The sequence below is a fragment of the Palaemon carinicauda genome, chromosome 1 (genome assembly GCF_036898095.1).
Source record: "Palaemon carinicauda isolate YSFRI2023 chromosome 1, ASM3689809v2, whole genome shotgun sequence".
Taxonomy (NCBI): Eukaryota; Metazoa; Arthropoda; class Malacostraca; order Decapoda; family Palaemonidae; genus Palaemon; species Palaemon carinicauda.
In genome coordinates this window covers 264,204,085-264,217,760 of record NC_090725.1, presented here as the reverse complement: position 1 = coordinate 264,217,760, position 13,676 = coordinate 264,204,085, and the positions used below count along the sequence as shown (strand labels likewise).

The window sequence follows — 13,676 nt, the reverse complement described above, 5'->3', positions numbered from 1 at the left end:
AAAAAAGAATCTTGGCACCTGTGAACGAAAAAAATCGTTCTTTACGGTCCTAGGCAACATATAAAATACAAATTTCCGGGATCTTTGGTATAAGTAAGCAAAGTGGTTTTCTAGGATCCTTGGTAACTCAGTCTAAAATGCTGTTTTGCAGTAGGCCTATTCTTGAACTCCCATTGAACAAAATTATTATGACCCGGGTTCTTGGCACCTACAAACTGTCCAGTGCCATTCACATATCAATGCTGCACTAAATGTTAATACGTATAGTGCCTTGGAAAGCCTCTTGGTGTCTTAGGATTCAGCCACATGTCTAGACACAGATATAACAAAAGTTAGTGTAGTCGCTTCCAGTAATAAGAGTAACCACAGTGTTGCATTTAATTAAAAAACGCCATGAAGTACCACTTGCATCCTCTCAAATCCCACACTGCATGTCCTCAGATGTGACATGCGGTCTAACACATTACTTGTGGAAGGCGTGGTTCTCAAACCCGGTATTTGTCTCGGTCATGGGAACCATCTCTCGCACGCGATGCGATCGTTTCATGAGCCTGTTGATAGAAATCTTGTATAGTCGATATATAAAACCCATACAGATAAATTTATACAGACACAGACGCACGCATCTACAGCACACACACACACACACACACACACACACACACACATATATATATATATATATATATATATATATATATATATATATGCAAACTTATGATATAAAAACATGCACTCATTAATACAGTACACACACATATATACATACATACACACACACACACACACACATATATATATATATATATATATATATATATATATATATATATATATATATGTGTGTGTGTATATATATATATACAGTATATATATATATATGTGTGTGTGTGTGTGTGTGTGTGTGTACACATCAATCACATACGCATAATAACACGGGGTATTGGTACGTGTAAATGAACAAAGAATCCCAGAGGAATGCAAATCTGAACTCCAATTTTCTCAAAATCCCATTTTCAGTAGAATAGAACAAGAGAAGAGAAGATAAAATAACAGGTAATATCCATTTAAGAACTCGAAATGCTTTTAGCAGAATCAAGAAAAGAAACATAAAACTAGACATAAGGGACAAAAAAACTGTAAAACTAGACAAAGGTATTGCAAATAACATAATTTTCTATAATGATCAACTGAATATTAGAAAATAATAATGTAATACGGTTCTAACCTGAGCTTCAGAAATGAAATATCGAAATAAAATCCACATCGCTAAGTAGATTCAACCAAAAAGAATTACATCCTAAAACTGAAAATGGTTATTGATTAATCAGATAGGCGTACTTACTTGTCCATGACACAAATAGTGGGTCATATCACAAAACAAGTTTTCAAGGTCACTTACAAATATCCGAGTCCAATTGCGACGAGAAGCGTCGCAGCAAAGAGAATCCCGAAGGCAACGGCTATGTCCTTCATGGTACCTGCAGAAGGCGAAGGATATCAATCAGAAGAATTCACTTGAAAAACAGGACAAGGAGGATTCTACTGGCATTCAGGGATAGCCTAAATATCTCTTGGGGGTCTGCAGGGAATTATCTATTAATAATCATTACTTATTGCAGTTAAAATGCGAAAATATCTACTTACTAAAAAAAAAAAAAAAAAAAAAATAAGGCAAGCAGTACGTGTATTCGTGCGACTTTCCTATTCTTGGAGTGCCTATTTAAGGTGAAAATATTAAACGGATGTTGAAAGGAAAGTGACACATCTCTAAGCCATATTTGTTTGGTAATTAGAGTTGAAAATGAATTTATTTTTATCACACGAACCAAGTGATTTTTTTCTTCAAACATTTTTCTCTTTGTACAGTCAAAACCTATAGCGGATGGAAAGTAAAAGGAGATTTTTCGGCGTATAATATGTACTACTTTATAATTCAGCAAATGTATGCGAGTCAAGCCTGGGGGAAAAGAATTGGCTTTCGTTACCTGATAAGGAAGATTTAATGAAGGGTTTGGTCTGCTATAAACATTTCCAGCCTTCTCCCGTGGAAGAAAGCCGAGTAGGGATTGAAGGATGGGGTCTATTAACATTTACCATAGGTTATTTAAGGTTAGGATTACATAGCTGTGTTTGAAAAATATTGAGGTTCCTTACACAAAATCATCGTTTATTTTGAAAATGAATTCTTTATTGTTATGTCATTCATATAGGTATAAGAGACCAAAGATGATTATAAGCAGAATATATATATGTATATATACATATATATATACATACATATATATACATATATCTGTATATATATGTATGTATATATATATATATAATGTATATATATATACATATATATATGTATATATGTATGTATTATAGCCACGAAAGGAAAAATGAAAAAGACTTGATTGGAGTTAGTACTTTCATCCACTCAGGACATTATCAAACTCAGCAATGAGAATACATATACAAAGACATCGTATTTATACAGGAGAAGGGGATCCAACAGCTGTCAGTTTCTTAATAATTCCGGAGAAGTCAGATTTTAGATAAAAGGATAATACTGGATTAACGGAAAACAGACCTGGACTTAGATTCAAATTTCTACCTTGAGTACAGGAGATTAAAAATGATTCAACCATATTCCTTTGGAAATAGTCATTTACATGGATTACTTTTTCCGTCTTTGACCAACCAATTCTGTGACTTGACCCTAACCAGTGGGAGGCCAAGGCATTATTAAGAGAACCCCTGGAGACGGCCACCTGATGTTGTTTTAATCTGACTGGTATACTTTTTGATGTTTGGCCAACATAAAATAGGTTACACTCTGAACAAGGAATGCTATATATTACATTATTATCATTTCCAGAACTATTCTTAATTAACATGTTTTTTAAAGTACAATTATATTTAAACACTACAGCAATATCTAGTTTTTTCAAAAGGGGTATAACATCTAAAAAACAAACATGAAATGGCAGACAAAGCATATTACTAATTGTTTCCTTTCTCTCTAATTGGACACTATAAAATGTTTTCTTAGCCTTATTCATACATTTTTCTAAGAAATATTTATGATAACAAAGATCTGTAGCAATTTTTTCTATTTTAGTGAACTCCTCCTCAATGTAATCTGGGCTACAAATTCTCAATGCCCTAAGGTACATGGAGGAAAAAACTGAATGCTTAATATTTTTAGAGTGACCGGAGTAAAAATGTACATATGAAAAATTATTTGTAGGCTTTCTATATATGGAAAACTTAAATTTATCTGTTTCTCTAACTATTAAAACGTCTAAAAATGGGATACGGTTATTTTCTTCATTTTCTATAGTGAATTTTATTGATGGTACTAATGGATTAATGATTGAAACAAAGCCCTCGAGATTAAAATTTTCTTCTAAAATACCTAGAACATCATCAACATATCGATACCACACAATTTGGGAAGACCACACTGAAGGGATTAATCTAGATTCAAAAAATTCCATATATATGTTGGATAAAAGTGGAGACAAAGGATTACCCATAGCCATACCAAAAACCTGTTCATAGAAATCTCCATTAAAACTAAATTTACACTTTTTAATGCACAAACAAATGAGCTCAATAATAGTAGGGGTTGATAAAGGTAAATCATAAGCATCTAAAATACCCGACAGGAAATCCAATAAGTCATCAACCGGCACTTTGGTAAACAATGAAGTTACATCAAAACTTACTAATCTATGTCTAGACGTAAGGTTAACTTTTTGTAATTTTTCGCAAAGATCAACAGAATTTTTTATATGAGAGGTTGAAATAGATCCTAAGATCGGGGAAAGTAATTTGACTAAATATTTGGATAATTTATAGTTAATAGAACCTGTAGCACTGATAATTGGTCTGATTGGATATCCTGTTTTATGGGTTTTAATTAAACCATATAAATAAGGCAAAGACGGACCAGTAGAGATAAAGGCATTAATTAAGGATTTTTCTTGTTTTAAGATAGATTTTAAGTTTTTATTAAAATCTTTGATGACCTCGTCTAAGGGATTAACTCTTAATTTTATGTAAGTAGAAACATCAGATAAAAGTACATACATCTTTTCTAAATAAGTTGTTTTGTTCATAATAACTAATACATTAGCTTTGTCTGCTTTTGTAATATGTAATTCACAGTCATTTTTCAACGATTTTAAGGCTGTTAAAAACCGTTTAGGGAAATTGCAGGTGTTAATTAAGAATAGTTCTGGAAATGATAATAATGTAATATATAGCATTCCTTGTTCAGAGTGTAACCTATTTTATGTTGGCCAAACATCAAAAAGTATACCAGTCAGATTAAAACAACATCAGGTGGCCGTCTCCAGGGGTTCTCTTAATAATGCCTTGGCCTCCCACTGGTTAGGGTCAAGTCACAGAATTGGTTGGTCAAAGACGGAAAAAGTAATCCATGTAAATGACTATTTCCAAAGGAATATTGTTGAATCATTTTTAATCTCCTGTACTCAAGGTAGAAATTTGAATCTAAGTCCAGGTCTGTTTTCCGTTAATCCAGTATTATCCTTTTATCTAAAATCTGACTTCTCCGGAATTATTAAGAAACTGACAGCTGTTGGATCCCCTTCTCCTGTATAAATACGATGTCTTTGTATATGTATTCTTATTGCTGAGTTTGATAATGTCCTGAGTGGATGAAAGTACTAACTCCAATCAAGTCTTTTTCATTTTTCCTTTCGTGGCTATAATACATTTTATATTCATCACGTGTCAGCTTTCGTGATTTCTACACATATGTATATATATATATGTATATATATATATATATATATATATATATATATATATATATATATATACTGTATATATATGTATATATATATAGTACATATCGAAATCTTTTGTAATTACATCAGATAAGAAGAGACGTTATGCGGAAGATATTTTGGGAATACAATAATTGAGAATAACAATAATGCCGATTCTGATGAAATGATCACACTGGAAGACACGAAGACAAAGCCGGGGTAAACAATGATGTCGTCAAATATGGTCGATTTCATGATAGCAATAAAAACGGCCTTTCATTAGTTATTATGTCGCATGAAAGGAATACTAAATTTCGATGGTATAAAAATGCTATAGAAGTCTAATGGGGAAATAAGCGAGGATATAGGATATAAGTAAGTGCTATTCTTATTTTCTCAAGTTTTGGTTAAAAGGTCAAGGTATATTTCATACCGAAATTCTTTTGATTGTTAACGAGTCTTGGTTGAACAAAAGCTAATTGGGAAAATCATGTTCAATGGCTGCGATGAATTCTTTCCTACCTTTCTTTTAACAAGGCACATTTCATACTCAATTAATATATAAGTGTGAGTAGTTAATAGGTAAGAATAAAAAATAAAAATATTTAAAAGATCGACCATATGCGCATCTTTTACATTTTCATGACAGCCTTCATGAAATATAAAGATTATTATTTAGTTATTGTTGAAAAACAAGTTACATACACAATTTTGTTGAGGCCGCTGAAAATTTATTCGCGAAGCGCAATTGCCCTGATCTGTTTAAGGACATTGATTAGGGTTTATATAAAAGAAAAATAAACAAACGACCAAAAAATATAAGTAATAATGCAGATATCAGAGATATATACATTTTCAAGACTCTAAGAAAACAGATGCGAATTGCTTGTTACATTGGAAGAAAATCGGGGAGAAAGCGTAATAAAACTCATTTTCAGCGGACCCAATTTGATTAAATTTTTCAAAATACTACTTACCATCACTAACCAGCTTGCCGGCCGGCTCTCTGGAAGAAGAAAAATATAGAAGTGACTATTTTCGTAAATTTTGGCAACACTTTGTTGCCTTTGTAAGACTCGAAAAATAAGTGACAGAAAATAAATTTCTTAAAATCTGCTTTGGTAATGTTCCTGTCTAGTCAAGTGATTATTCCTTTTAAGACTATCCGTGCGTTACACACAAATAGTGTGAGACTGCAGGATTGGATAAAACAGACCTTGGAGTTCTAAATGCAGTCACATATACAACGAATATTACAAATAAACCTAGATTAATAATTCAAGTATATACATCAGGCTACAGTTGACACTTGTTTTCTACCAATAATATAAGCAGCTACGACTTCAATATGACATTGTCCCCAAGTGAGTGGGATTAATGCTTTCTGTTTGCAAATCAAACACAAATATGTTAAAATCAGGCAAAACTAGACAAGTGATAAACAAGAAACTCGTAATATGACAAAACCAATTTACAAAGATACACCATCGAAGTCCACAAGCCTCATTAGTCATTATCCTCCTTAATAAAAAAAAAAAAAAAATAGACAAAAGAAATCGCAGACAAATCCGTAGTTAAAACCATAATTTTTGTTAACTAACTCATAAAAGGACCATGAAACTTTTCTGGAGCCTCGAAATGCTTAGTAAATCAAGACTATTCAACTCTAAAATGATGGAGTCCTGTGCAATTTCTTTGATTAACGAAATTTGATCAATGTTATCATTATTCCCAAAGTGAACTCGTGGATCCTCTCCTTGTAAAATTCCAACTGAACTTACCTGCACACAAAGCTCCCAGGTGTGTTTAAACATTCCTGATCACCTTGACATATCTTCTTTGTGGCATTGCATTCGTCAATATCTAGAATATAATGCTTCAGGTTAATACTCCAATAATTCACAATAACTGTGTTATGCTAGAGTGATAGAAATTTCCTCTGACATGAGCTTCGTCTTCTAAATAACTATATTAGGGTATAGTTAACCATACATTCACAGTTATGAGAACAACCAAAAGAAACACAGGTTACCAGTCATAAGAATCAGTTGTATGGGGTGTCGTGTATCTAATGAAGTCAAAAGGGAAAGGTTAAACTTTAACAACAAAACACTTTGATGAACATTGACGATCTACTTCCCCCTGAAATGAAACCTAGTTTTAATTTCTTTTCACATATCGTACTTGTTTTACATTTTATGAATAGCAAGTATTTTATCCAAAGGAAATACACTATGGCCAAAATATAAAGACTGAATAGTAATCGTGATTTTCTTCCATTTTCGCTCGTACCTAAATTTGAAAAAAAAACAAACTCGATATAAAATGATCTCTCCTTATTTATGGATACTCATTTTATACCGTGAAATTTACTAGTATGATTCTCTCTCTCTCTCTCTCTCTCTCTCTCTCTCTCTCTCTCTCTCTCTCTCTCTCTCTCTCTCTCTCTCTCTCTCTCTCTCTCTCTCTCTCTCTCTCTATATATATATATATATATATAAATTTATATATATATATATATATATATATATATATATAAATTTATATATACATAATATATATATATATATATATATATATATATATATATATATATATATATATATAGAATAAAGATATAATTAGAAATACAGTGACCAAAACTTCATTCAATATATCTTTAGTTTTTACAAAGTTCAGTATTTCTGTTATCATAATATACTTAGAGTATAAGATTTGAATAATTAATTAAATGTTTACAATTTAGGTTCTTTCGTTACTACATTATCTTGGTTAAAAGATAAAATCCCTTGATATAAAAAAATGCAAAACCAAATATTGGAATTTAGCTTCTATTACCTGCGAGAGAGAGAGAGAGAGAGAGAGAGAGAGAGAGAGAGAGAGAGAGAGAGAGAGAGAGAGAGAGAGAGAGAGAGAGAGAGAGAGAGAGTATAAATTTATCATTCTTATTTAATTCTCGTATTATGATTCATCTTCGGATATTCGAGATGTACACTGATATGACCTGATATCATTTTGTTTAAATATTTATTTTATTTTTTTTCCGTCCATCCTTTTCTTTTCATTGTAAATCTAAGTTACTTTAGAGAGACCTCTTAAAATTTAATCGACCTAGACATCGTTAATGACGGGGATTAAAAGAAAAATTATCCGATTTTCCTAGATGAATCATTATATATATTTAAAAAAAAATATAGAGTAAAAAATATGGTATTCTGAATTTCAGACTATTTTTTTTTTTTTTATAAATTCACCTATTTCAGTTTTGTTTGAAGAGCAGGTGTACCTCAAAACTGACAGCGATATAGATGAAATTATTACCTTGACAAAAGCCGAGTGTCCCCATCATCTTGACTTTAGCAAATCCGCTCTTGCAGTTACAGAGGTATCTGCCGGACACGTCTCTTCTCGGAATGCAGTCAAAGAAATCCCTAGGACATGGACTATCTTTACAAGGATCTGGAAAGAAAACAATGCTACACAGTCATAAAAAAATAAATAAATTAAAACTGATACATATTAAACAAAATCATTCTTACAAGAATAAAAATAATATGCCTTGTAAAACAAGGGAATGAAGTTCACCGATAAAATAAATCTAGAGGTTGAAAATAATTTGAATACTGTATTTAAAATCACTCCAGAAACTTGAACATTGACCTTTTCAGTGATCCCTCATGTTATCAAACATAAACTACTCGATTAATAAGTGTTATCTAGTTTTCATAAAGTTCCTATCCTCAGTTTTCTTACTCCCTCGCTGTTATTATTCGAAATTCTAGCATGTTTATAGTCACGGAATATTTTATTCTTCATAGTCAATTTTTACAGTACAATTTATGCAGATTTCATTAATACATCCCAGGTCACTTACAGTTAATTTTTAAAAGCTTATCCATTTTTGTAACTTTTGTTCTTAATAATACATAATATTTGATGTGATTCACAATTTCATTCATTCTCATCCGAAAGATATATAAAGGTTCTTCCTTCCTAATCTTCATATACTGTTAATTATTATTATTATTATTACTATCCAAGCTACAACCCTAGTTGGAAAAGCAAGATGCTATAAGCCCAGGGGCTCCAACAGGGGAAAAATAGCCCAGTGAGGAAAGGAAATAAGGAAATAAATAAATGAAGAGAACAAATTAACAATAAATCATTCTAACATAAGTAACAACGTCAAAACAGACATGTCATATATAAACTATTAACAACATCAAAAACAAATATGTCATAAATAAACTATAAAAAGACTCATGTCCGCCTGGTCAACAAAAAAGCATTTGCTCCAACTTTGAACTTTTGAAGTTCTACTGATTCAACCACCCGATTAGGAAGATCATGCACGTAGATTATCTTTACTATCCATAAATCTACCAATCACACAATCTATTAAGTAACATCTGATAATTTTGAATATGAGTTTACAACCTCAACTAATTTTGGAAAACTGTGTTTCACACTACACTTTCTTATTGCTCTTTTACATTCTAAGTCAATTCATTCATAAGATTTTTCCTTAATCAGGTCACACTTACAGCTCAAACACGACTTCTCTTCATTCGCTGACACCATAATTTATTTCCCAACTAAATAAACCTAAATAGCATAATTATTTCTTAGTCTAAAATCTCACTTGGTCTTCGTCGTACATTTCGTTTTCATTATTTGTACTATTATATAATCTTATAGGCAAAGTACCGAACAACACCATGTAAAAATACAATGTTGCATATTTACCTATTTATAAATTTATATATTTGTCAATATATCTACCAGTCTATCTATCTACATGTGTGCATTCCTTGTTAAATCACCTTTAGCTACCACTATAATTGATTTTTCTCCAACGATGATATTTCCAGGAAGAATACAAGTGCCGTTAGGTAAGTTTGCACTAGGGAGGCACTGCTTCCTTATGACGTCACTCAATTCCTGGTCCCTGTTTGGTTGATCGCTTGTCACAACGTACTCGACCATGACATCCACCAAGGAGTCAGTAGAACGGGTTTTCCTCTTCGTCAGCAGCTTCACTCCTGTCACCTCCACGTTGCCCTTACCGAAGTATGTGCTCAACTGGGGATATAGAACAAGAAGAGACATCAGAAGAAGATGTAGGTATTTGGAAACTGTGTCATTGGGAATTCTTCTTCCTTTTTGCTCTTTCTTTCATCTGTTCAGTGTTCTAGTGTTGTTCAAAAAGGGGCGGCTGAGAGAATATTTTGTAGTCAAGTGAAACACCATATCTTTAATTGAAATTGTAACCTATTGATTTAAAAAATATTAACAATGTTAACAATTTTCTTAATTATCATAATTTCTACAATTATTATGATTTCAATAATCTTAATAATAATAATAATTTCAATAAAATTATCATTATTGAAACTTAAAATAAAATTATAACCAAAATAACTTTTCCACTATAAAAATATCAAAATTTCTCCATAACTTTTACACATTAACTTACAAATTACAATTGTATTTCTAGCAATAGAATATAGAAAAATTTCTTCCCCCAGAGCTTTAAGGAATTTCAGATGGAATTAGGTGTTCACGCATACTCAAAAGACTTTCAAGATAGCGAACCGCTTTTCAAAGGCCACTAATCTATGCCGTCTTAAATCCTTCTGAAATATGCTTTGAGAAAGTTTGTGATCAACAATAATAAACTAGTTTAATGAGCAACAACAACGCTCTTCGCGTACTTCACGGCCATCTTTAGTGCTTTGTTTATATATGTTGGTACATCTGCTGAGGTAAAGTTTTCTCGATCGCCATTTTACAAACTGTGATCTCTGTAATGTGTTTCTGAAACTTCTAACGATCAACAGAAGAGAACCTTTTGCTTATTAGTCAGCATTTTATAATAATTCGTCAATATGTAAAGTTCAATTATTAATTCAATAATCAATTATCCTGACCACCTTCTTAAAACAGGAAAAAAGCTATTCCACATTTTCTGACTAATGATCTACCCCGATTCACATACGGGATGTGCCATTATTATTATTATTATTATTATTATTATTATTATTATTATTATTATTATTATTATTATTATTATTATTATTATTATTACTTGCTAAGCTACAACCCTAGCTGGAAAAGCAATATGCCAAAAGCCCGAGGGCTCTAACAGGGAAAACAGCACATTGAGGAAAGGGAATAAATAAACCATATAGGCTATACGAAGTAACGAATACCAATATGAAATATCTTACGATCAGTAGCAACGTTGAAATAGATCTATCATATATATATATATATATATATATATATATATATATATATATATATATATATATATATATATAAAAGTGTAAATAGCAAGGGAACTATAAACCCAAGAGTGCAGAGGCTATGTCACTACCTAAGAATAGAGAACAATGGCTTGATTTTGGAGTGTCCTCCTAGATGAGATGCTTACCATAATTAAAGGTCCATTATACCCTTCTCAAGGGGAAAGTAGCCACTGAATAATTACAGTGCAGTAGCTAACCTTTTGAGCGAAGAAGAATCTTTAGTTATCTTAGTATTGTCAGGTGTATGAGGAAAGAGGAGAATATGTAAGTAATAGACCAGGCTATTCAGTGTATGTGTACGCAAAGAAAAAATGAGCCGTAACAGGAGAGGGATCCAGTGTAGTACTATCTAGCCAGTCAAAGGACCCAATAACTCTCTAGTGGTAGTATCTCAACGGATGGCTGGTGCCTTGGCCAGCCTATTATTATTATCATTATTATTACTTGCTAAGCTACAACCCTAGTTGGAAAAGCAGGATGCTATGAGCACACAGGCTCCAACCGGGAAAATAACACAGTGGGGGAAAGGAAACAAGGAAATAAGAGAAGTAATTAACAATTAAAATAAAACATTTTAAGAACAGTACCAGCATCAAAATAAATATTTCACATATAAACTAGAAAAACTTTAACAAAATAAGAGGAAGAGAAATAAGATAGAATAGTGTGCCCGAGTGTACCCATAGCAAGGAAAGGATTTTCTTACATCTATTGCAGTTGTTTATCACCTTTTAATAAAAATAACATACGCTCAAGATACGTTGTTTAGGAATCTCTAAAATGACCAATTGCCTAAATAATTAAAAGGTAATTCTGGTTACGATACTGATAGAAATCTGATTGTTTACTCACGGGAAAATGAGTCAATCAGTCATATATGAAATAAGCGTTAGTTTGTAATAATGTTTATCACCTAAATATGTTAATAAAAGGAAGAATTATATGAGAAAATATAAAGCAATAATTCAACTAATGATTATATCGTAAATATTTATGAGAAAATACAAAACAATAATTCAGCTAATTATTACATCGTAAATATTTACTAGACGACATATTAGCAAGAATAACTAACAAGAAATTGAAAGAACGGTAAAAGAATTAACGAATAAATTCCTGCACGATTAATTAAAAAAGACAAAAGAATAACTAGAAAAATTACCGATCTGGTGACCTGCGAAGCGATGATATTTTCACTTCCAGGAAGCATCATGGTCATAAAGGACCCGTAGTATAAACTGGAGGAGATTCCTTCAGGATTCAGAAGTCCCTGGCAAAGGACCCCACACTCACACTCCCCTCTCCCTTCCTCCGTCGCCACACAGCGCAACGGGTTTACGCACTTGACGAGACTGCAGGAGTCTGTGGAGACCAGAAGAAATTGATATTATTTTCCTATTTATATAGGAATTTACTCTATTTGTAAACATAACTATAAAAAGCAACTTTATATAATATTGTGATTAAATAAAGATCCTAGATAAGGAATCCCAAAATCGGTCTGAAACATTGTCCTGTGGAGGCAAATCGTCATTCAGATTTAAGCAGCCTATAGGATCCGACGACACTTATTTTCGAAAATGAAGGTTTGCTAAATACATACCTCAGGGCAGTCGGACCAGTTAGTACACCGTAATGGCCTAACCTATTTTGAAATTACATGGTTTTGTTAATTCTTAATCTAATGATATTAAAACTGCATAGGTTCTCATATTTATATTTCAATAACGAACTCACCTATGCAGGTTGATCCAGAAAGAACGGTGCCGACTGGACACTCGATAGCTGTAATGAAACAAAGTATGAACATAACCAGATAACATTAAGTACTTCAGACACTTCTGTTAGTCTCTCAAAGCCTCTATAGGTAAATGGAATATCATTTCCCCTTAAATAAATGTTTTAATGAGAAATGAAATTATTCAGGTTTTTATGTTAATATTTCTCTGCCATATTTTCGGTGATTCGCAGGCGGTATATTTCTAGACCTTGGAACCACCATCATACCATACTAACCCGCATCTCTTTATTTTCATTTTATTCATTTACGAAATTCCCATTTATATTTCCTAATCAATATCTTTTGATGACTTGTCAAACGTAATGAATAAGCAGTCTTTTCTTAAGTTACCTATAAATATCAAAATTACCTAATCCCTCACTTTTGACAATAACTCTCTCCTCTCTCTCTCTCTCTCTCTCTCTCTCTCTCTCTCTCTCTCTCTCTCTCTCTCTCTCTCTCTCTCTCTCTCTCTCTCTCACAATTACCCATTTGTCCGTCCGTATAAAGGCGTTCGAAAGCTTTTCTACGTTCGAAAAGTTTTTTTCACTGAGAAACTAAAGTCAATATTCGATCCATTATGCCACAACGAAAGTGACCTTGGCCCCGATATAAAAGTTAGCCTACATACGACCCTATGTCAACGCCATTAATAACCTCCATTTCTGTCTATTCACGTCATGCAACAAGCTTCCCACTCGCATTACTTTCACTCCACATCATGAAGCTTTGAAGTTAGGGGGAGTGATATGAAATGGAATAGTATAAGTTGACCTAAAAACTCACAAGCGA

General features: G+C 32.3%; 1 protein-coding gene across 4 annotated transcripts in view; it reads right to left on the bottom strand.

Moving 5' to 3' along the window:
• The window catches only part of LOC137655870 (fibropellin-1-like), a 59,465-nt gene continuing 45,789 nt past the window's right edge, over positions 1–13,676 (bottom strand). For all 4 annotated transcript variants that reach the window (XM_068390089.1, XM_068390081.1, XM_068390098.1 and 1 more), the window contains 8 exons: positions 12,842–12,889; positions 12,267–12,466; positions 9,617–9,875; positions 8,115–8,252; positions 6,575–6,656; positions 5,771–5,799; positions 1,403–1,481; positions 1–551 (listed from right to left, as the gene is read on the bottom strand). In XM_068390089.1, coding sequence (XP_068246190.1) covers positions 464–551; positions 1,403–1,481; positions 5,771–5,799; positions 6,575–6,656; positions 8,115–8,252; positions 9,617–9,875; positions 12,267–12,466; positions 12,842–12,889 — 923 coding nt within the window. In that variant the 3' untranslated portion in view covers positions 1–463. The remainder of the gene's footprint in view (positions 552–1,402; positions 1,482–5,770; positions 5,800–6,574; positions 6,657–8,114; positions 8,253–9,616; positions 9,876–12,266; positions 12,467–12,841; positions 12,890–13,676) is intronic.